We start from the raw sequence: 24,748 nt of genomic DNA, 5'->3' as shown, positions 1-24,748 counted from the left end.
CTCTGCTTGAGAAAGCATGTGTGTAATTGACTTTTGGCTCAAAACATTATAGTTACTGTACAATGAAGCAAATCATTTTTCATTACACACACAAATAAGCAAATAAATAAAACTGACCTGTTTGGCCCCAGCTGCAAATATTTGCATGTACCATTAACATTAAAATATCTGTAAGGCTTTTAAAGGCTGTGCACATTTTCCAGTTTTTACACTGCTCAAGTTGACCTATTTCTTATGCCTTAATTAAAAACAAAACTTGCAAACATGCTCGTTCTCATTAGCACATATTTGTATCATTTCAAATTCGGCTGACTCATAACACTGTGTCAAAACAGTTCTTAATTTTTATGTAAATGAAACCTTACGAAACACAGGAATTGGTAAATTGTTATCTTATCATTAATGCAGTCCTGTTACACTGGATACAATGCTTAGTTAAACACTAAAAACAACAAATAGCCCATATATGTTTGATTAGGAGTAATATTCTTAAAAGAGCAGGTGTTCTCTGTCTGAAAACAATTCATTTGTTATGTTTACTTGTTCTGTTTGGTGTTTGGGTATTGGAATAGCACAGCATGAATTATGAAACCACCTGAGAAAAAAAATATCATAAAAACAGCTGGACAGAATTTGAAAACAAATACCGGGTCAGTGAAATTTAAAATGTACTATCCACAATCATACTGTGATAAGAAATCATAGTTAAGGACAGTTTTTTGCAACTAATAGGGATCATTTTGATCTAAAAAGGATTAGAATAAGAGGGGAAAAAAAGAGTGAACTTTTGATACTTAGTTTAAAGTCTCCATAAAGTCTAGACATTGGCTCTGTTGACATCAACCTTGTGTCTTAAATCTGAAGCTTGGATTGCAATGAAAGTGTTGAAGGAAAAAGACAAGCAGGGTTTATCACTACAAAAAAGCAAGGCACGAAAACTAATCTCAGCCAAGATTCATCAGCAGCATCATGCAAACAGCTCCATGGAAACACGTCCTTTTGGAGACAGATCATTTGTTTGGGCTTCCAAGCACTTGAGATCGACACCGTCTGATATGTTTAGAGTTGCTTATTCATGAGAGATGATTCTTAATCTCATGAGATGTGAGATTAGTCATCAGGAAGGTTTGCTGGCGACTTCATTTCATCAGATGGTTGGGGATGGAGATTACAAACAAGAAACAGCTGCTGCTTTGTCAGCCACTAGGGGGCAAACCTTTCAGTAAGTCTCCTCAGTTCATCTGTGCCACAACTAAAATAGTTCTATCAATCACAAGGGTATCAATAACATAAAAATAACTATACAATTCAATACATGTACTGTTAGCTTAATTCTTTTTGTGACAACAGTCCCCTAACCTTGTGGGACATTTGTGTCCCTTAACAGCTTACATAGCAGTCAGAGGTCAAGGATGAAGAATTGGAGCAAACAATCCCTGTTGTGAGGGAATCATTTAGCCAACACAGTCTCATTTGCCTAGTTTAACCTTAGAGGTCAATCAGTGTGAGAGCTTTAAATTATGTCATTGTCATGACAGAGCATGTAATTATTTTATAATTTCATATTTTCTAAATTTTCTAGCTTCATTATTTCACAGATAAAAGATAATTAAATAACATTTCTTTTGCGCTGCCAATGTACAGAATTTTTTCGAATTATTCTATACCAATTATTATACCTGCATTGAGAGACACATGTTCGTTTAACATATTAGCACACATTTATGACTCCAGCTGTGTCCTTAACTAGTTAAAATAAAATTACGTTTTACAAGAAAATACAATTTCAGTTTTTCTGCATGAAAATGTCACCTTCAATTCAATGTGTTACTTGCGGTTTCTTAGTATTTTTTGTGCAATTTCTGATTGAAAAAATTTTCTACACCATTTTTTCAGCACATGTTATCATACATTTATATATGACTAGCTGTGTCCTTGCATAGTTAAATATATAATAATAACAAAAATGAATGAATAAATAAATAATTAAATAAATAAATATGGTATAAAAGTTTTTTTTACGTAGCCTATTATAATATAATAGTTCTGTTTTTCTACATAAAAATTTCACCTTTAATTCAATGTGTTATTTGCTGTTTCTTTGTCATTTTTTGAGCAATTTCTGATTGAAAATTATTTCTACACCATTTTTCCAGCACACATATTATCATACATTTATATATGACTTTAGCTGTGACCTTGAATAGGTAAATATATAATAATAATAATAATAAAAACAAACAAACAAATAAAGAAATTTGGTATGAATGTTTTTTTTTTTTTTTTTTTTTTTTTTTAGGTGGCCTATTATAATATAATATTTAACTCAAAACTCACACATAAGGATTTCGCCACAGGAATATCTATAATGTTACCTGTGGCAGTTATTAAATATTTAATTCATAACTTGCTTTCTTGAACCTATGGAAGTTGATCAAATGCGGGAGTAGGAGGGGCCGGTGGGAATCTGCGCGTGGGGCTTCGCAGGAGGTAACCTATCAATACTCTCTCAATTCCTCAAAGTAACGCTGAACTTCAAGACGCTGGCTTTAAACGGACAATTATCTCTTTTTTTAGCATCTCAGAGTGTCTGAAATGAGCTACGCGGGCAGAGGAACTCCTTTCAGACTTGCTGTGGTGGTAATGCTGTTCTCATCGGGAACGCCGTGGACTTTCCGAGAGGAGAAGGAGGATGTGGACAGGTAAAGTGTCCGTGCAGTGCGCGCGCTCTCAGCTCGCTGTTTACACGAACTCAGAGGATCGAAAGTTTGTTTCTTCTGCGTGAGGCAGATTTGTTTACGTAAAAAGAAACAGCTGACGGCTCCTTTGTCTTACAGAGAAGCGTGTTCAGAAAACAAAATCGCAACGACGAAATACCCGTGTGTAAAATCCACAGGAGAGGTGACTACATGCTACAGGTACTGTGTGCGTCTCCATCTTAACATTTCTGTAGGTTCTTGTCTATGAAAATGTTTATATATTGGCGTTTGTAATGTAGTATGTAGCTAATATAATAAAATCATTCTGTATTTATTGAATTGGACGTCACCACTTCCCATATGGGATAAATAAAAAGTCCTGATTGTCTGTCTATCTATCTATCTGTCTATCATGATTGTTTATTTAAAATTTGTATGCCATGAAATCTGTTTTGCCTGAAGTTGTTCTGAAAATCTTGTTTACAGGTAGGCTGCCAAGAAATTCTGTTTAGTTTTATGGTTAAGTTTGAAATGGTACCACTGACTCCATTTCTCAAGGCAGCCAGTTTTTAATGTACCATAGTATTCTACATCACTAGCAATACACAGACTCCAGCTGTGCTTTATGCATTTCTTATATGGCGAAGGAGAAAACGTAGTAAGTTTATATTTAGAGAACGAGACCCATATTTTTTTCCATTTAAATTGAAAATGACTCAAATTTGTTCACTCACTGTTCTCTCTCACAGACGCAGACACACACACACACACACATATATATATATATATATATATAGAGAGAGAGAGAGAGAGAGAGAGAGAGATTAAAAGAGACTTTTAAAAATGCCAGATTATCACTTGCTTAAGTGTTTCCTCGAGAGTGACCTGTACTGTTTCTGTTCCCAAAGTGGCCAAGGTTTCCTTTCATTGGGTTAGTGTTGGTGTCTTGTGTGGGGCATGTAAAATAATCCTGTTTTCATTCCTGTGACCGTTTAGAATTAGTGAAAGAAAGCAAGGAGACATTATTCTTTGAAGGTTAGGGATTATGATGCTGGAACTTTAAGCCGGCTCTGGATGCAAAGCAGACCCAGACTCCTCATCTTAACGGTGGTAACTTGACTTACTCTCAAAACCAACTGACTTTCCAATGTTCAACACAAAAGTTTTTATGAATGTACTTGCAATCCAAGTTAACAAGGATAAGGGTTGCTAAACTCCAAAAGACAGAAAGCACCATAAACTTGGTCCATATAATTTGTCCTCCAAACAAGTCAAGTCAATGGAATACTTTTAATCTTCAACATTTCTCCTTTGTTCCATGGAAGACAATTTTCATTTTAGGAATGAATTATTGTGAATTATTCCTTATCTAGAATAAAAAGCAAGAAATAGAACCTGTATATGAAGAGATTTTATTCTCTCTCTTGCATCACTTCTTAGTCGTCACCCTTTTTCTTCTATGGTGGTGCATTTCATTCCACCTGCATGCTGGAAGTAGCAAGTTAAAGCACAAACTACTACAGGCTTTTTATTTCAGCAGGCGTTGATATGCGATGCTTTGAAACACTTGCCAAAATTGCCGTTAAGCTTGTCCTTGTAAATTCTTGGCGTGTGTGGTGCACCAACACTGGTGACCTGTGGATTCCCTGAGTCTCTCAAGCGTGCATGGAGAGTATTTGCACACTGTGTCTCATGTGAGCAGGCATGCTATTACCATTGGCTCATATGCAGATGACTAAAATGACTCAATCGCGGTTTTGATATGAGCTCATTATAAATTAACAGGTGCCGTTAAGCCACCACACCTCTTTTTGTTTGTGGCTTGGCGGCTCTTAAACTGATGATGTGAGGAAATATTTGTTCAATTGATGCTTCTGATCTGATCTAATCTCCCGTGCATCTGTTCTTGTGTTAGAAACATGCCTGAAAGCCAGGGTTTGTCTCTTGAATAGATCTTATGTCAAACAGAGGAGAACGTTCATGACATTTTCTTTGGTTGTGATCCATCCTGGAGTTGGGTATTTGCAAAAACTGGGCAAGGATGTAGCGCTAAAACGTTTTGTCCATCATTGAGTGTTCATTTTTTTGAGTTCTTATGGGCTTTGTCTCAGAAAATATCTATGCATGTGTGTAAAAGTATTTTGGCGTTATCTTGTACTAATATGCATGTGGCTAATGGATAACATTTGTATCTGAATAAGGGCCGCCAGTTGATTAAATTTTAAATTAAACTACATTATTTGCTTTTTCCATCAAATTAAACTGCATGTTTTATGAAAATAGACCACAGTTTTTCACATTTTTATTTTAATTAAATTCATATTATTATTTGTATAATTATTAACACAAAACTCTTTTAAACACCGTTTATATAAGTAATCACACAAAAGGAATAAATTGACAGCTCTGATCTGAATGCTTTCATGTTGCTAAAATGTGGGCCAAAGATTAATTAATGGTAAGTTTTATTGGGCGCAAACCATTTTTACAAAGGAAAGCAGTGTATTCTGAACATCTGCTGTGCAGTTGTTGATATTGTGCCATAGAATTTATTGGTCTTAGTTTTAAATGAACTGCAGCATACAAAGTGAGTTAGTACTGTAGTCTTGGATTAATAGACACATTTTTTTCTCAGGACTGGGATCAGGGACAACATTTTGAAGCCAGATCAAAATGACAGGCCTTTCCAGAACATACTGAAGGTGTTTCTGGAGAACTTGGTTCTTGGTTGTTCTTCCAAATATTTCTGGTGGTTTTCAGGCCTGTTTCTACACTCTTGAAGCATTCCAGGCCAAAAGGCAAAGGGATCCAAACAGACAAAGGCCATATCATATGAACCTCTCGTTTTTTTTCCTCACTAACTCCTCTAGGGCTGAAAACCAGCCATGAACTTAAACATAAAGTTCATCTGACCACAAGCACTTGTTCGTCGCCAGAAGAAAGCTTTTTAATTATCGGCTGAACCTTTATACAAACTGGGAAGCCTCTAGAGGCCAGTCTTTCTCGACCCTCTAGTTCATCTTTAATGTCCACTGGTGTCGAGGTAGTTTATTTCCAGAAGTGTCCATTAAAAGAAACAAGATCATATTGGGTTTTTTAACCCAGACATGTCTAAATGCTCTCTTGAGCAAATGCAGATGTGTCTGGCATATGCACGGTAAGCTAAAACCTGTAGCATGGCTTCATAGGGGTACTGGTTGCCTACCACTGAACAGCTCCAGGTCTGATTGTTGAAGTACTATGAGATTTGGCACTGAAAGCTGAAGGACAAAGGTTTTCAAAAACACTTCTACCACATCTAATTCCATTGTTTTGACAAACAGGTACAGTAGCCCCATCCCATACTCTTTTGTTTAACCAGGAGTTGAACTACAGGAATCCATAATTGCGCTATAACATTGTCCTTCACAAGACGTGATGTCAAGAACTTTTTTGTTGTTGTTGTTGTTGTTTTTACTTTAAATGTTTGTGACCATGAGGCAAGGAAATGTTTTTTGTCAGAGGACTGTATTGAGGAGAAGACAATTGAAGTTGAAGAATCTGTCAGTGTCCTGTTTCTTTTGTGTTTCTAATGGACTTATTGTTTGTTCTCTTGAATACACATGGGAATATTTGACACATGGGGTTATTTTTATTCTGTTCATCAGGCATGTAGACAAGCTGCTATCTATGGAAACTTGTTTCTGCCACAGAAAAAAATCTCAATTCTAAATTCTTGCGGTTCTGAGTTCATATTTTACAATTCTGACTTCTCAGAATTGGAAGATATAATCTCAGAATTGTGAAATGAACTCGCAATTCTAAGAAGAAAACTCTGAATTTGCAAGATGTTAACTCACAATTGCGAGAATTTTTCAAAATTATTAGATGAAAAAGTCACAATTACCTTTTTTTGATCCATGGTTGGGGAAAAACAGAATTGTAAGATGTAAACTCAGAATTTTGGGGGGAAAAAAGTCAGAATGGCAATATAGTTTTTAGCTTGCGTGATATAAACTCATATTTCTCAGTAAGTCAGAACTGTGAGATATAAACTTTAAAAAAAAATTATATTTTATTCATGGTTTTATTCAACAAGTTTCTGTAATGATGAGAGCACTGTGGTGAGGAGAAAAATGTAGCACAGATTTAAATAATGGTTGCCAATGTTTCTTACTAATTGCCTTAATTAAACTCACATCATTTGTTAGAAAAAATCATGTGTTCTCTTACAAGGTTGTTTAGAATTGTTTTTGGATTTTTGAAGTCCATCACTTTTAATTGATTTGGACTTTGCCAGTGTTCATATTTCATCAGGAACAGTTTATCTAAACAATTTTTTATGAGCATGAACTCTGACTTCTAGATTAACACTTATGAAATATGGAACAAATCTCATTTAACGGCAACACATATGCAGCCTGAAGACGTAAGAGACCTCTGCTACTTAATTGCAAAAATATTTAAGCGTGATTTATTTCCAACCAACATTTTATGAAGGGTTTGTACTTCCCTTTAATATTCAATAGACGAAAGGAAGTAATTAATGTGAATCATTCTCAGAGCATCTGCCCTTTGGGATTCCAGTGCATTTAATTTCATGATTTAGGCAGAAATATTATGGAATTTTACAGTGATTAATGCTCTTCTTGGTTAAGTTAACCAGATGGTTCATATCAGTGCAAGTCTTCATCAATCAGCTCAAAGTGCTCATCAGGCCAAACACGCTGTCAAACGAACCGTTTTGACCACCAGCTCGTGAAATTCCCGGGGAATCGGATATTGGCATTGTTGACCCATGAAACGAAAAGGGTGATTTAACAGGAAATCCTTTGCATTGTTCTCTCTTGTGTCTTTACGATGACCGTGGGGATTAATGGCAGCAGATCAAACAGTAGTCAATGTGCCAGTCTTTTGTTTATGGTATTGTTTTTTTGAATATCATACGAATTCCTTCTTGTTTGCTCATAGCTCTGGTTTTAGTCTCTGTTATGGAGTGTTTTTATAGCCACAATGATTTCACGCAGGGGTTACGATTCCATCTGAATGTGTATCTTTTTAAAGCACAAGTGAGTCATGAGTTCAGATGCTTAAATCAAATGGACCACTGACCACCAAGTCAACACCACTCAAGCTGATTTATAAGCTTTTCAACTGGCCGGTATTTATGACAGGGATGACCCTCATTGTCCTCTCCAAAAAACCAAAAAGTTAATGAATGTCCACGTTTTCAGGCAGCTCAGGAGCGCGCTAGATCGAGTGACTGATTCTAGTTGGGACGCAGCCAGAGTTTATTTGGGATCAGTTGAGCCAAGCTAGTCAAAGCATGAAGAAAACTGAATGCATTACCCAACAACCTCTGGAATTTACACAAGTCCCTGATGGATTCTGTGATAATTCCGATGAAAATAGTGGTGGTGGAAAATGGCGTTTGCTTTCTAGCACTCTCCTTTAATCATTTTCTCTCTTTGCTTTCCACATCTTGTCATGACACTGTTTCTTTCAACGCAGGTCTGGTTGGTGATGCTGTGTGTACACAGCTGTAAGCCATGAATTCAGATGTGTTCATGAACTTTCTTCGAAATATCAGTCTTGAAGAAATTATCCAAGGTGAAAATTGTTATGCCCCAATGACATCTAAACAAATTACGTCAACTTCAGACAGATTTGCTCATGTGATTTTATGAATATAATGAAACCATTATGATATTGATCTACAAAGTAGATCATTAGCTGTGATTTTTATTTTAAAAATCTCCAGTGAATCTCTCATATAAAATGCTATGAATGGCTCCGAAAGTAGCTAGAAGGGAAACTTAATGACTAAAGAAACAACTAGTCAGTACTAAAGTATATAAATTATGCAACCATGTTTTTACTACTTATATAAGCTTGTTAAACTATTTTGAATTCATATTTCAGACATATACAGTACCTCATAAATGATCAAAGCAATACCGTGTTATTGTGAAGTGACATTATGGTGTTGCATACAAATGATGGCCATCCCTCTCACAGTCTTATGTTAACAAAGGTTAATTTCCTGACCACAGTTTTACATAGTTTTGCTATTAATTGCCAATTTTCTTGCAGTAATTAGAAGCAATGGTGGTCTGTTTTGTCTCACTAGTCAAAACGATACAGACTCATGGTTAGGCCGGTAATGGTTTGCTCATGCAATTAGAAGGTCAAAGGGCAAGAACCTGAATAATTGGGGCCTGATGTGGTAAATCCAGTAAACCATGTTGCTGTTTAACTAGTTCCCATTACCTCATTTCTTCATTTGTAAAAACCTCATGTTTAAGTTATGAATATTCAAGAAGTGCAAATAAAAACTGTATAAATTAAAAAAAAATTGCATAAAGTTTTACACTTGTACTACTGTACACAAAATGTTGGGGTCAGTAATAATTTGAAATGCTTTGATTTTTTTTAAATGCTCACCAGGGCTTTATTAATGTTATAAAAAAAATACTGTAATATTGTGAATTGTTATTAGTATTAGTATTAGTACGATTATTAATATTATTATTACCATTTAGAATAACAGTTTTCTATTGTTATTTGTTTTAAAAACGTAATTTATTCCTGTGTTGGCAAATCTGAATTTTCAGTAGCCATTAGTCAGCTTAATCTTTTTGTGGTAACAGTGATATATTTTTATTTTTTGATAATAAGATAGAATTTCAAAACACAACAGAATTTATTTAAAATGTAAGTCTTTTGTAACATAAGTGTATTTACTATTGCTTTTGATCAATTTAATGCATCCTTATTGAATAAATACAATTCTTTCCAAAAACAAAAACTCAAATATTAGTGAAAATGTATAACTTATTTGTACTGTGCATTTGCATAATATAAAGCGTATAGTCACTTTAGTTGTCAAAAACACAATTTTAGTTTACAGTATAAACAGTAAGTGAGTTGCCACTATATTGAAATCCCATGACCATTCAACTACAAAATCCCTTTATATCAGTAACCAATATTTATGCAGTTTTGAATGTGGAGTAAATTGACATAAGTGATTTATATTTTGGGTATATTTGGGTATATTACATATCCCAAATAAATCTTAATCTCAGATGTCTTGCAGAATATACTGTATGTCACACATACAGTACATCATCAGTTCATTTCAGTGCTTTATTGCATTGTGAGTGGAGAGCATATAGACTAAGTGCAACTGAAGTCATGTGATCTAGAACTAATTGTCTGCTACCTTTGGCTCTGTTTCCAAGGTAAAAATGACTTGAAATACTCTTGTTGTAGGATGAGTTTGCATGCATAACCCTCAGAGACTTTGCCAGTTGGCAGAACCTTCCCTGCTTGAGTTCTGCCAGTCTTTGAGGAAAAATAATTCAATGCCTCAGCTCATTGAGAAACATCTCAGCTAAAGTGAATGTAAAATGAGTCTCTCTCCATCCTGGCATCAGAGAGACCTGGGAAACTTGATATTTAAGGCTCACTTTTTCCAGTAGTTGACTGAAAAAAAGAAGACCTCTTTTCAGCACAATCTGAGAGCGCAGTTGAGCAACAGGGAGTCTGCAGCGCTGTTTGGGATATCTTGGCAGGCGTGCGGGGGAGAGGACGTGTTGTTTTTGTTGTGTTGCATTCCTCAGTGATGTATGAATTGCCTTGGATCTCTGGTCTTGCTCTCGTTCACGCTTGCTTATTGCGCATCATTATATCCTGTTATCCATCCTAAAGTTATCACATCTCTGTTTCTCATCATCATTTAAAGTTGGGACGGTGGTGTCATGTCCCTAGTACTTTGACATCTCTGGTTCTTCGGTCGAAGTTTGTATGTGCTATAATGTGTGGCGGTCTGCTGGAATTCTGTAACTTGTTTGCTGGGTTATTGCTGTATGGGTCACCAGTGGCGTACAGCGGCCGTATTTTCTACCACACACAGCTGTGCGCTCTACCGGCCTTTTGCTTTTCTGCGGTTCACTGTCCGTTCCAGTGAAATCACAAATCAAAATACAAACAAATGTGTTCCTACTGCTGATATGCATCTACTGTGGCAGAGCTGCAATTTTGGCTTATTAAAATCAAAAATTATTTTAGGGCGGGTTGAAACCTTGACTGTCTTGTATTTTAAGCGCAAAACATTTCCACGTCATCCATCCAATTCAATTTCCTATCCGTGCATTTATCAACTGAGCTACAGAATCAGATATACTGTTCATTCTGGTAGAACATGTTTAGAATAGCAATTCAGTGTGCTATTGAAATTGCTATTTTAAAGATTTTTCTACATTAATTTAGTCGTTATTGTTTACACTCTAGTTTTGACTTGAAAATGGCCAAAAACTGTTCTAAAGATCCGATGTACAGATAAATACAGCACATTTATAAGAGTAAAATATGATTTATTTCTTCATATTACATCTTTGACACAACTAGCACTACCACTTAAAAGAAACTCGGGAAACAATGAAGCATCATTCTTACAAATGCAGAAGTTTTAGGTTAAATTTTCATGATGATTTCCATCTTGGCAAGTTTTTTGATCCACCTGTAAGCAATTGCATTGGGTGTAGATTGATATCTGCCATTAATGTAGTTTTCTTACTGTTCTCATGTCAGTCTTTTTTAAAAACAATGCAGAGCAGATGCAGTTAACTAAAACACTTTGTCACCAGAGCAACCTGACATTTATGTCAGAGGTCTTCAGCTGTCGTAAATGACGGCCAATCACAAGAGAAGGAAATTGTTAATATGAATCAAGTGTTTTGCTGTGTGATTAAAATCATTGCATAAGCTGAAGATTGTGAAATGGTATGTTTTGTGCCTGAACTCATTTTCCTTGCACTTTCAAGGCTGTAAAGATTCTAAGCGCCTTTTATCAGAGCTGTAAATAAAAGTGAAATTTTCCTTGTCGTTTCTTTTGGATGGTCTTCAGTAATTTCTCTCCACTGTTCGGAGAAACAGAAAAATTATATAGTCTTTTTCTCCCCAGAGCCATTTTTATTGAGTTAGCCATGTTAACAGAGCATGTTGTTACAGTTATGAAGGGTACGAAGACATAATTTGCCTTTATCTAGAAATATCTCCTGGACGTATTGACTGATTTTTTAATTAAAAACTATATTTCTGCATAGCACATTCTTTGCTGTTATTCTGCTCATTTCAGATTATGTCAAGCAGTAGTTATTTGAGACCTAGAGGCATTGATTGATGTTCTCTGAATTTAATTACTTATGTTTTCCACCCAGAAAGAACCCGAGGCAAAGCCAATGTGAGCAGTTATTCGATTAGAGAGTTTGGTTGGGAGAGTGGATGAATATAGCATTTGACGGGTAGCTCTAAACAAACCCAAATTAATAGGTTTAATATTCAATTTATATAGCAGTCTTAAATCTCAACCAGCGGATAGTGCTGGCTTTCTTCCTAGGCTCATGATATGTAATGAAGTACACTGGTATAGGAATATCACAGCAGGATATCTTGTGATATGCCAGAGCACTTGCAAACAAGCGCTATAAATGTCATATATATCTGTTAAGTCTCATATCATCATCAAGCAAGCTTGGTAAGAATTATTTTGGTTCTCAGAGGCAGCCATAAACTAAAGCTGTAGGCAGTCTTTATTTTATTTGCAGCATTATACCATTGCGTGACTTTTTACAATAAACCAGTACCGAGTTCAATATGAAATCATTTGATTCAGTTCATTTCACGTCTTTGTATTTGTGGATTCCTCAGTGTGTAATAAAGGGAAAAAATGTCCTATTAATAGGTACTGTTTTATGCCATGCTTGAAAGGTTGTGGTATTTATAGATGTATTCATGCAGAAATCTAAGTGAGATGTGCAGTGGTTTCCCATTCCTTTTCCTGATGTCTTTCTGGTGTCACCAGGCCAAATGACCTTGCATTTTACTGTTATATAATGCATACATTTTGTGTTGTTGTTAATTAGTACAAACACACTTTTTGGATGGCTTTGAATTATTGTATTGTCTTGAAAGCTCTCTGTGGATTGTCTTTCCTTCCTGATTTTCTTTGTGTATGAGTGCCAAACTTTAAGAATCTCTCCTCTTTGCGACATGATGTGCCAATACACAAGGCCAATGAAGTGAATTACAGTAAAAGGTAATTCTCTTGGATTGTAATTCATTTGTCAAGTGTTCTCTGCAAGATGCATAGATCATTCTCTCAGTGTAATGAGGGGTCAGAAGCATGTGGATCCACTTGCAGATATCTTTAATAATCAAGATCAGGGTCAAACAGGCAGAGTTCAAACAACAGTGGCAGGAATATCAGAGGCAGAGCAGAGACAGAAACGATACCGGGCAGGAGTCGGGGCAGGCAGCGAAGCAGTCGGGGTTCCAGAGAGCAAGATCACTAGGGTAGGCGGCAGAGAATCAACAGTAGTCAAACAAGCCGAGATCATACACAGAAGGGTCACAGAATAACAAGGTAAACACTTAGAAATGTCAGCCGGGGCAAAACAAGACTTCGCAATGAGTGTGAGTGTGAATGCTGCTCAAGTAGAGCAGATAATGGGAAACCCCTGTGCAGGTGATTAGTCTCTGTACAGGGTGCGTGGGAAATTGAGTCCGGGAAAGTCAATACTCAGGTGAGGGTGCCCTCCGGTGGCCATTGGAGAGAGCCACAGAGGTCATGACAGAGCCCCTACCCTGCGAGCGTCTCCGGACGCAAGGGGCATTTCGATGCCAAGGGCGTCCACGAGCACGTGGTGCAGGTCGGTCTGGATGAGCTTGGTGAAATTCAGTGGTAAGTGTGGGATCCAAGATGTCATGGGCGTTGACCCAGGATCTTTCCTCTGGGACATATCCTTCCCAATCGATCAGATACTGCAACACTTGTCCACGGCGTCGAGAATCCAGAATCTCTCTGACCTGGTAAGCCTCCTCGCCGTCCACAATGATGGGAGGTGTTCTCTCGTCCGCGACCTCCTCCTGCTCCCCCTCTCCTCTGGGACCACCAGCGGGCTTAAGCAGGGAGACATGAAAGGTGGGTGAAATGCAATTAATTAGCAGGTAAAGCTAAACGATATGAAACTGGAGTGATTTGTATTTTGAATGGACCCACGTTCCTGGGACTTAATTTATTGCTTGGCAGACGGAGTCATAAGTCTCCAGTGGAGAGCCAGACCCATTGTCCAGGTGTATATTCAGGTCCCACCCTTCTCCGACGATCGGCTTGTTCCCTAGTTTGTCATACAGCTGGTTGTAGATGTACGTGAGCAGCATCCCAAGTATTCTCGCTCCTTATTAGCCAGTCATTGACTGCAGGGAGTTCAGAGGGTTCTCCTGACCAGGGAAAACAGGGGAGGTTGGAAGCCGAGAACACACTGGAATGGGGTGAGACCGGTTGAAGGTTTGCGGAGCGAATTCTAGGCGTACTCGGCCCATATCAGGAACCGACTCCAATCGTTCTGGTTTTGATGGCAGTAGGATCTTAGAAATCGGGTTCTCTCTTGATTGAGTCTCTCCATCTGGCCGTTGGATTGTGGATGGTAACCTGAGGTGAGACTGATGTTGATGTTGAGTTGTTGACAGAAGGATTTCCAGACTCGTGACATGAATTGTGGACCCCGGTCTGAAACAGTGTCCTCGTGGCATCCATAGAATCGAAAGACCTGTTCTAAGAGCACCTCTGCGGTCTCGAAGGCTGTGGGTAGTTTGGGTAAGGGTATGAGTCGGCAAACCTTGGAGAATTGGTCAATCACGGTTAGAATGGTTGTGTAATTCCTGGAGTTGGGGAGGTCAGTAACAAAGTCAATGGCAATATCAGACCATGGGTGCTGAGGAACGGGCAGAGGCTGTAACAACCCAGCGGGGTGTTGGTGACATGATTTGGATATATTACAAGTGGGACATTGTGAATGCGATGGTGTCAGCCTGTAGCGATGGCCACCAGAAGCGTTCGGACACCAGCTGCAGTGATGCTGTAATCCCGGGGTGACCAGAGCTGGGGGAGTCGTGAACCAGATGTAAGACTCGTTGGCGAAGGTCATGAGGAACATAAGTTCGATCATTGGGGCAATTCGGTGGAGTGGCATCATTGGTTTGAGCCTCGGTGATCTCAGTGAGAATATCCCATTGGACTGGAGCTACGATTAGTGTTGATGGAATGACGGTCTCATTGATGATTCTCCGAGGTGATGAAGAGTCATGTAGTCTTGACAGTGCATCGGCTTTGCAGTTCTTGGATCCGGATCTATAGGTGACTTTAAAATCGAAGCGTGAGAAGAACAATGACCATCTTGCCTGCCTGGGATTGAGTCGTCTGGCTGAGCGGATATACTCTAGATTACTGTGATCTGTGAGAACATTGAAGTGAACTTTGGCACCCTCTAGCCAATGTCGCCATTCCCCAAAGGCTGCCCTCACCGCCAGCAACTCCCGGTCTCCAACGTCATAGTTTCTCTAGGCGGAATTCAATTTGCGTGAAGAATAAGCACGTGGGAATAGCTTGGGAGGACTGCCCTGACGTTGATATAGGATGGCTCCAATGCCAGTGTTGGAAGCGTCAACTTCGACTATGAATTCTTGATCTGGGTCTGGGTGATGAAGGATAGGAACAGTGGTGAAGCGATCCTTGTTGTTGGAAAGCGTTCTGAGCTGACAGCGAGCAGTTTAAGCGCTGTCTCCCTCCCTTGAGCAGCGAAGTGAGCGGAGCCGCTATGGTGCTCAAGTTACGCATGAATCGCCTGTAGAGATTGGCAAAGCCCAGGAATCGTTACAGCTTTTTCACGGTTGTGGGTTGAGGCCAGTTCAGCACGGATTGGACCTTGTTATTGTCCATAGTGACCCCGTCGGCGCTGATGATGTAACCCAGGAATGACACTAGTGTTTGATGGAACTCTCACTTTTCTTTCTTGGCATACAGCTGATGTTCAATTAGACGATTTAGAACTGCCCGGACATGTTGAATGTGCGTTTCCAGAGAGTCTGAGTAAATTAATATGTCATCGATGTAGACCATAACCCAGCGATTGAGCATGTCCCGGAACACATCATTGATGTAGGCTTGAAAGACGGATGGACTATTGGAGAGGCCGAACGGCATAACAAGGTATTCATAGTGCCCAGTGGTCGTTGAGAAAGCTGTCTTCCACTCGTCTCCGTCCCGGACGCGAATTAGATTATAGGCGCTGCAGAGATCGAGCTTGTTAAAGTACTTGGCAGTATGACGTTGTTCCAGGGCGGCTGGGACCAGAGGCAGTGGGTAGCGGAATTTAACTGTGATATCGTTGAGACTACGGTAATCAATGCATGGTCGTAGACCCCCGTCCTTCTTCTTGACAAAGAAGAACCCTGATGAGGTGGAGGGTCAAATGAAGCCCTTAGCCAGTTCCTCCTCGATGTATTCTTTAATCGCTTCAGACTCAGGTTGTGATAGGGGAAATACTCTGCCTCTCGTCGGCATAGCTCCAGGAAACAAATCGATGGCGCAATCACTGGAACGATGTGGTGGCAATTGAGAGGCTCTCGATTTGCTGAACACCTCAGAGAAAGCTTGATATTCTGCTGGAAGGTCTATGACATGACTGAAGTTTCTGATGACGAAGGAGATTCGGGAGTTGTGACATGAAGTTGGAACTGCAGGCATTCTTTTTGACAGGGTTCTGACCATTGTTGAATCCGTTTAGTGGTCCAGGAAATACGAGGGTTGTCTCTCTCCAGCCAGGGTAAGCCGAGAATTACCGGATTTTGTGGTGAATCAATGGCAAAGAGACAAATGAGTTCGTGTGGAAGGAGCTGACTTTTAGAATGAGGTCTTGGGTAGTGAATTTGACCAGTCCTGTGCCCAAAGGGCACCCGTCTAGCACCGCCACTGCCAACCGGGATCCACATGGAAGGAGAGGAGGTTTGTGAGAATTAGCAAAGTTGATATCAATGAAGTTTCCCGCTGCCCCAGAGTCGAGTAAATCCATCGTCTCAACCGTAACATTCATATTAGTTAGAGATGGGTACATTTAAGCTATTAGGAGAAGAACTCACCGCCGTAGTATCTTTGGTGGATGGTCGAGTTGGACAGTTGGCTCGGAGGTGACCAGATAACCCGCAGTATAGGCAGAGGTGGTTTCGCACTCTGCATTCTCTCTCCTCCGCAGACAAATGAGTGACTCCTACTTGCATGGGTTCAAGTTCTTGAGCGAAAGCGAAGGCAGATGTTTGAATGGGAGAGTGTCGTGAAGGACGTTGTGAGCGCAGTAGATTAGAGGCGGATGGCAAGATCGATAAACTGTCCCAGCGTCTTTCCTTCGTCGCGACATTTCTCCGGGAAGGATAGTCGAGAGTTCGCTGTGGAGAGGTTCATGTTAGGCCTGATGGGCTGAGGCTCAGGTACTGGTACTGGTGGGCTCGCCGGTGGTGTGGTTAGCTGAAGTGCTTGCAGATTCCTCACCAGCTCCTCCGTGACAGACGTAAGGCGGTGGAGTTGTTGTTGGTGTGACGTTAACATGGCAGCCTGAGCTGAAACCTCGGAGGTGAGTTGATACACGTCTGCTGGATGCGTAAATGGCAAAGTCTTCTGTAATGAGGGGTCAGAAGCATGTGGATCCATTTGCAGATATCTTTAATAATCAAGATCAGGGTCAAACAGGCAGAGTTCAAACAACAGTGGCAGGAATATCAGAGGTAGAGCAGAGACCGAAACGATACCAGGCAGGAGTCGGGGCAGGCAGCGAAGCAGTCGGAGTTCCAGAGAGCAAGATCACTAGGGCAGGTGGCAGAGAATCAACAGTAGTCAAACAATCCAAGGTCATACACAGAAGGGTCACAGAATAACAAGTTAAATGCTTAGAAATGTCAGCTGGGGCAAAACAAGACTTCGCAATGAGTGTGAGTGTGAATGCTGCTTAAGTAGAGCAGACAATGGGAAACCCCTGTGCAGGTGATTAGTCTCTGTACGGGGTGCGTGGGAAATGGAGTCTGGGAAAGTCAATACTCAGGTGAGGGTGCCCTCCTGTGGCCATCGGAGAGAGCCACAGAGGTCTGATTCATGACACTCGGACTATTCTTATTGACTTTTGTGTCCCTCGTAGTGTGTAAATGATACATTGTCGATAGACTTTTAAAAATGAATTATAGGCCTTTTGGAAATGCAAGTATAATTACATAGGCCTAAATGGAATTAAATTTTATATAAATAAAATGTAATTTATATAAATAAAATGTAAATGAAACATCTGTATGCATGTAATATAAATGTTATAAAACTAAATATGTATTTCTTTAATAATGAGGAATGTCTACTGGTCTTGGAATGTCTACTTTTTCTCATAGCCTTGAGTCTTATTTACATAGCTTTCCATAACATGTTCCATAACATGCTCATTGTTCTCATTTACTGTTAATTACATTGAATGTAGCTGCCATGGTTGCATTTCTTTGCCAGGGTTGTTTTATCAAAATGATAGTAATGACCTTCATGATCCTTCATAAGTGCTCCAGTTCCCATTGGTTTCCTCTTCTGAGATCAAGTTTCAGCACTACAAAAACTACCAACACAGAAGAGCTTAAAGAAAAACAGACCTTCAACCAAATGGGATTTAACTCGTTTAGGCTTGGATAATTATCTCTCTTTGCGTCTGTGTTTGGGGCTGTGAAAATAAATCTTGATTTTTTTTTTTTTTTTTTCCCTAAGATGATTACCTATAATTTATATTAATAATGCTTTATATGCTTTTGTTAATGGCAGACATGGCAGATGATGAGCTGGGTATAATTAAAGATGAAGTAATTTGGCACAAAAACAGTACAACTGGGCGTTAGTATTATTTATTTTGATCCAGACTTACAGTAATACTAGCTGTCCAGACCTGTAAATTGAGCACTGAAACGTCTTGTAATCCATGTGTTTTAGTGATCAGGTCAAATAGAATGTGACTAAGCATGTTGGTAGCTAAAAATGTTGACATGCTTGCCAAAAAAATGGGGAGTTTGATCCACGTCTCTCTTTGCTGTGGATTAGCCTCAAGGTTTTGGCTTGGCAGAGGTCCACTCATCCTGTCTACGTGTTTACCACAAACTTCCAAGCTTCTGTTAATCACGGTTGAAGTCTTAGATTATTTATTTGTTTCTTGCTCATTATTTGCTATTATGAATGGCATGTGTTTCTATAAACTAGTCTCATTTGCACAATGCTGTGATAGGTTTGTTTGTTCATGTTCGGCTCACTCGCAAAAGCGTGACTGAAACATCCTGTTTTACCAAATATTTGTGCACTGCTTTGAAAAGCTATACTTCTAACATAGGAATAATACTGATTTAATTACTTGGCAGCACATTCATTGTGTATGTTGCACAGAACTTTTTTCATTAATTGACCATTCACCTGAAAATCACTTTGTCTGTGAGTTGTAAACAGATCTTTAGCGTATAATTGATGTTTGCTTCTTTAATTTTTTTTAGAATAAAAAAAAAAAATTATTTTAACTTTTAAGTTTTTTTAGCGAGTGGACAGAAAATGAGTGAAAGAAGGCAAGGATTGGTTGGGGCAATGTGATCTCAGTAGAAATCATAGGGTTTTGTGTATAAACTAAAATTTTATGTATGAACAACTTTAGCTTTTTACTGTAGGTTCGTAGAATATTGAATTCATGGAATTATTACATTGACTTTATTGTAGTGCTGGGCAAGGATTATTCGAGATTAATTGCATCCAAAATAAAAGTTTTTGTTTATATAATATGTGTGTACTGTGTATATTTATTATGCATATATAAAGACACACACATACAGTATATGTTTTACATGTATTTACATGTATATATTCATCTAATTTATATTAAATATAAATATATTTAATATATAAATAGATCAGAATAGGTCTACTACTGCGGCAGAGAAAGTACCGAGACTTGCTACTGCTATTACATCCACAGACTGATGTGAGCATGTAAGGATTACTGCTGCTGCACATGTAACATGTATGAAATAACCTCCATATATAACATGCATGAAATCACCCCATAACAGATCTATACAGGTGGAGCTGGGGAAGGTGGAGGGTTTCTGAAGTGCGCTACAACTACCGCAAGTACTAGCCAAGTATGAGCAGATATTGAATGTTGAGCAGCAAGCTTATTAGCTGCTGAGGTGAAAAGAAACCAATCAACTGCACCATGTGAGTAATGATGTAATTATATCAGATTGAGTTAACACCTATAAGCTAGAGTCTCATAACAGAACTTTAAAATACATTTGTACTGCTTTTTGGAAAACTGATGCATTTTTTTTAAGTGAATGTATATGTAAAAAGGTTCAAAAGGACAGCATTTATTTAAAATTATTTATTTTCCCATTTTACCTTGTCAGGACAACACCGTAACAGACTGAAAATAGCCGGCGCTCTAACTGTTTCAGTCCCTGCAGTACTGACAAACTCTTGGCTCTTCCTAACTGCATGACAAATAGTGCTGTCACTCTGTCTTTGCCGCACACTTATCCTTTTTAAGCGTAATTTTGACAATATTCATTTGCCCCTGCCATGGTTTCAGGGGGGTTTTGTGTTGAATAGTTGCCAATAGTTTTAATGCAGACTACTGAGGATTTGGCTTTCTAAAGAGAAACAGATGTTAGCTTTGGCCAGAATTAAAGCAGGATGGTCGAGACACAGGTGGATGATGTATAGGGCTTTGTACTGTCTCAACGTGTGTGTGTGTGTGTGTGTGTGTGTGTGTGTGTGCACCTTTATCCTGTTAAGTGTGTTCTAATGGAACTACTACCGTGGGCCTAATGATTATTTAAGAGGAATATAAGAGTGGGACTACATTTTGCATCAACGTGACCCCTGTGTGTACACCCAGGTCAGGGTGTAAAAATGTTGTTTGCAGATTTGAATCCAAAGCATTACGTTTAAAACTCGAGTTGTAAAAATTATTTGAATTAAGATGCTGGATAAATTCTTGAAATTCTGGGAAAAAAAATAAAGCATGCATTTGCAAATAAGTGCTTTTGGATTATTATTATTGTTATTATTGAAAAAAAATCTTTAAAATTGTAGGTAGTTTCACAAATATTTACAAAGAAACTGCTAGTAACACATTAAATTAAGCATGAAATTTTGAAGTAGATCGACTGAAATATTAATTAATTATTGTTTAATTTACAACTTCAAAAAAAATATTTCAGTAGTAGCAGTAGTTTTCTATCTATTTTTCAACTTTTAAAACTCAAGATTGCTTTAGAGAAAACAAAGCAAATGATTTTTTAATGAAGCTGAATCATTCTGAATGAATAAATTTGGTTCATTTTGGTGCTGAGAGATTTTCATACATCACTCGGGATCTGTTGGATTTTAATACTTTTTTCCCACCAATGCTATAAATTCCCAGCATGGGTAAATTGTGCTTATTTTAATTCTTTATTTTTATGGAAAGACATTAAATGTGTTAAACTGCATGACTGATGTGTAGTGGATAATGAAGTCAAGCACGGATTGTCAAGAAACTGTTTATGTGGGTTTGCAAAGGAAATTGTACGTGGTTCCGCAAAACCACAGTCTAGGTTTTTTTTCTCCTTTAGGTGGTTAACCATTTGCCTGTTTTGGGATTTTCAACGCATATTTTACTGCAAAGCATTTCGTTTTGCTGCCTTGCTTTATACACAATTTGTGGTCATTTTAACTCTTAATTTATTCTCCCATTAGGAGAAGAGACGATAATTTATCAGACCTCTAGGATTTTAACTAGCAAAAGGAAATGTTCTGCACTGTTTAAGTGCTACAGTACCAATCATTTTCTATTGCTAACAGCTGGATTTTCAAGCATTTGGATGCCAGTCCTCTTATTTTTAGCACATTTTGACATTGTACCACCATTATAATATATGCTTTTGAATTGTAATATTTTTGCCAGTCAGATGGACTTTCCAGGTCATACATAAGTCACTTAGACACACTGCTTTCAGTTCAGGACATGCAAATTGTACCCGCTCTGTTTTCTTGCTAAATCGCAGGGAAAAACTTGGTCATCTGATACCCCATAAGCCTTTGACTCTCCAACAAATTGAATGTGAAAGAAAAAACCTCTTTGTCTGAGAATACTTTAACTGCGGCTATCGTTAAAATCGCCTTGTTGACATATATAATATATTTTCCGCTTAACTGAATCATTTGTTTCCAAGCAACAACTCTTTGACCTGATTTGGTGTTTTTGTAAACCTCTTTTCTGAGGTCAGTGCCTCCAGGATCGATTTTTCAGAAACGATGGACATGTTCATTCATTCATCCCATCATTCTTTTGTGCTCTTCAGCAGTAAACGTGTCACTGTTTAAGAAGCGGCTCAAGTGGTCAGTCCATGCACTTGACATTTTCCTGGAAAAAACTCCCGTTACTGTGCAAATAGTCCGTCTGTTGAGGGTTCCAGTAGTCAAAGCCCTTACTTCATCGTTGATCTGGCCCAAGGCCAGCGGTGTAGTATGGTTCGAGTTAAGAGAGTATAATGCGAAGAAAGGATGTCCGTAAACGTGGATTCTGTATAACAACTTATGGACGGGCATGTTCTCTGTAATTTCCGGGGTTGTCAGGGTGAGAGACATCACACCGGTTAAATTCACTGCCAGTCCTCCTTAACACGCTTCTAAAGATACCTTGACTTCCTCCGCCTGCTGTATATTGAAGCCAGACCTTGCAGATTTCTTGGTTGTTCAAGGGTTTGTATTTGTGTATCTGAGACGACGCACATCTTTTCTTTGTTTGGTTTAATTAACCTTATCGCTTACAGGCTCAAAAGAGATATTTAGATGGTCCAGATAAAGAAACTGGTTACTGAGTGTGGAGAGGGAGAGAGATGGAGATGAGGATAGAGATTGTTCCACATGTGATTACTGGCCACAAGGAGACAGAACTGCATCTAACCACAACCACATGGGCTTTGGGGGGTCTTTTCTAGAACCATCCGACTGTTGTCAGGAAAACAAAGTAGTCGGCAAATTCTAATGTCAGTGAGCATGTGCAACAACAAAAACTGAGACATTCACATGTGCGTCTCAGGTCGGGATTTTAGAATGTGATGGAAAAACAAGACCTCACACGATAATGATGTAAATATTCTGCAACAGGTCGCTTCATGTAATTTGGGTTCAAAATGATTATCGAAGCAGTTTTGGTTTTGCTTTTCACTGATGTTTTATGTTATCAAGTAAAATGTTAGCCAGTGTTTCTGCACATTCACACTCTGAAACGTGGCGACTGATTTAAATTTTCCAAACCACTGACAATACTTCAGCTGGGAATGCGTTACTAAGCATGAAGTGAACGTTATTAAATTAAGCAAACCATTCATGCGGGTTTGATATACACATTATTTGTTTAGGATAAGACCAGACTTGGCCGGGAATTTTGGAGAAACTGACACACACACACACACACACACACACTACCATGGAAAATGTTGGGGTCAGAAAGATGGCTGCGTTTATTTGGTCAAAATATTGTAAAAACTGTAATATTGTGAAATAATATTGCCATTTAACACAACTGTTTTCTATTTTGAATATATTTAAATGTAATTTATTCCTTTGATGCAAAGTTGAATTTTCAGCATCATTGCTCCAGACTCCAGTGTCACATGATCCTTCAGAAATCTTTATAATATGCTGATTTGCTCTTCAAGAAACATTTTTATTATTATCAGTGTTTTTTGTTTTTTTTGTGTGTGGGCTTGAGTGTTTTCGTTAGGGTGTTCTGAATGGTTGGCAATGGACTTTGGGATGTTGTCTTGTCTAGTGCCTCTATTATCTGCCAGGTGAAAATTGTGCAAATCACCTCACCTCAAAAAGCTCAATGGTTGCTGCATGAATTAGATTAGGTGTTTTGGAAAGATGGGATAGGACGGAGAAAGCATTTTCACATAAAAAAAAATAGACAAGCAACTTAATTCTGTAATTTGAATGCAAAATGCAATGAATTTGTTTGAAGACACTTTAGAGTGTAAATTCCCCCTCTTATATTGCAGATGCTTTTGAGACAGCATAACCAATAAGTCCCTCCATCGTTCTTGAATTTTATATTGCTTTACACAACTGCTTTTTCCTTGGCTTGTGCGTGACCACTATAAACCGCACCATGGAGACTAACTAAACTTTGGCTGGTTAACATTGAGATGACTAGACAGTTCAGGAGCTTCAACCAGAATTATTCTCTTACAGAAATGTTGCCCGGTCAGAGCGAGTCACAGACACTGACCCGCACACAGCACGTCTTTAGAGTAATATCCTTTTTCAAGACAAATTGCCTTGTCCTCTGTACCTAGTGCAATTATATAATAAACGCCAAAGTCAATTCAAGCTCTTACGTTTACAGTGTTTTACAGTCCCAAGGCAGCTGGCTGAAATTGGGAAGTGAATCAAATAAGTGAACGTAACCGGAAAAACATTTTACTCCAGTCACAAAAAAAGACAAGATGAATTATACCTTTTATGAAAAAGTGCAGTTCCTTCTGCAATTCGTGATAAAAGGCACTTTTCTCAGGTCTGCAAAGCATCCTGTGGTTTGACAGAGATATTTTTAGCAGGGGTAGGAAGTTCCTCCAAATATGACGTTTGGAAGAAGAAATACGAAAAAAAGAATGGCATAAAATATTGAGAACAAAAAGATATCCAAGCACTTTTCAGAGGTAACTGTTCTTTGTAATTTATGCCTTCCTGTAACTGTATTCCCATGAGGCAAAGTGTTTTGGAGACATAACACTAGTATTTTCAGACAGCCGTTCTCCTCTCTTGAACTTTCTGGCGAGGCCTTTCATTCTCACTGCTCACTTGAGTAACCAGCGCACCATGACAGACATTTGGTTCACCCCTGCATCGATGAACGGTTTATACATAAGTGTGTGTGTTTTGACAGATAACTTGCCACGGTGTTGCCATAGATTACATAAGTGAAGTGAGTTACATAAAGTGAGTGAGTTACATAAAGTGAGCACACATGTATTATAACACATGGGGCTTGAGATTGTTTGCGGACCCCAGGTGTTGATATTTGAAGGACTTTGAGAACCACGGAGGACTGTGATGGATGTCAAACTGCTGTTATCGAAAATTTTGGTGATTCCTAAATATTGCAACATATGCTCAGGGGTTT

The 24,748-nt window shown here is 38.6% G+C and overlaps 1 protein-coding gene across 2 annotated transcripts in view; it reads left to right on the top strand.

The window, feature by feature from the left end:
- The first annotated feature begins 2,452 nt into the window (after positions 1–2,452).
- Positions 2,453–24,748, top strand: part of LOC306856147 (collagen and calcium-binding EGF domain-containing protein 1) — a 64,667-nt gene continuing 42,371 nt past the window's right edge. The window contains exons 1-3 of one of the 2 annotated variants that reach the window (XM_079395189.1): positions 2,453–2,490; positions 2,578–2,702; positions 2,838–2,918. In XM_079395189.1, the coding sequence (XP_079251315.1) occupies positions 2,596–2,702; positions 2,838–2,918 (188 nt within the window). In that variant the 5' untranslated portion in view covers positions 2,453–2,490; positions 2,578–2,595. The other variant, XM_079395190.1, reaches the window with a different exon arrangement.

This window comes from Barbus barbus, assembly GCF_936440315.1.
Source record: "Barbus barbus genome assembly, chromosome: 36".
In the NCBI taxonomy this organism is placed as follows: Eukaryota; Metazoa; Chordata; class Actinopteri; order Cypriniformes; family Cyprinidae; genus Barbus; species Barbus barbus.
Note: the sequence above shows the minus strand (reverse complement) of the source record. Positions and strands in the feature narration are given on the sequence as shown.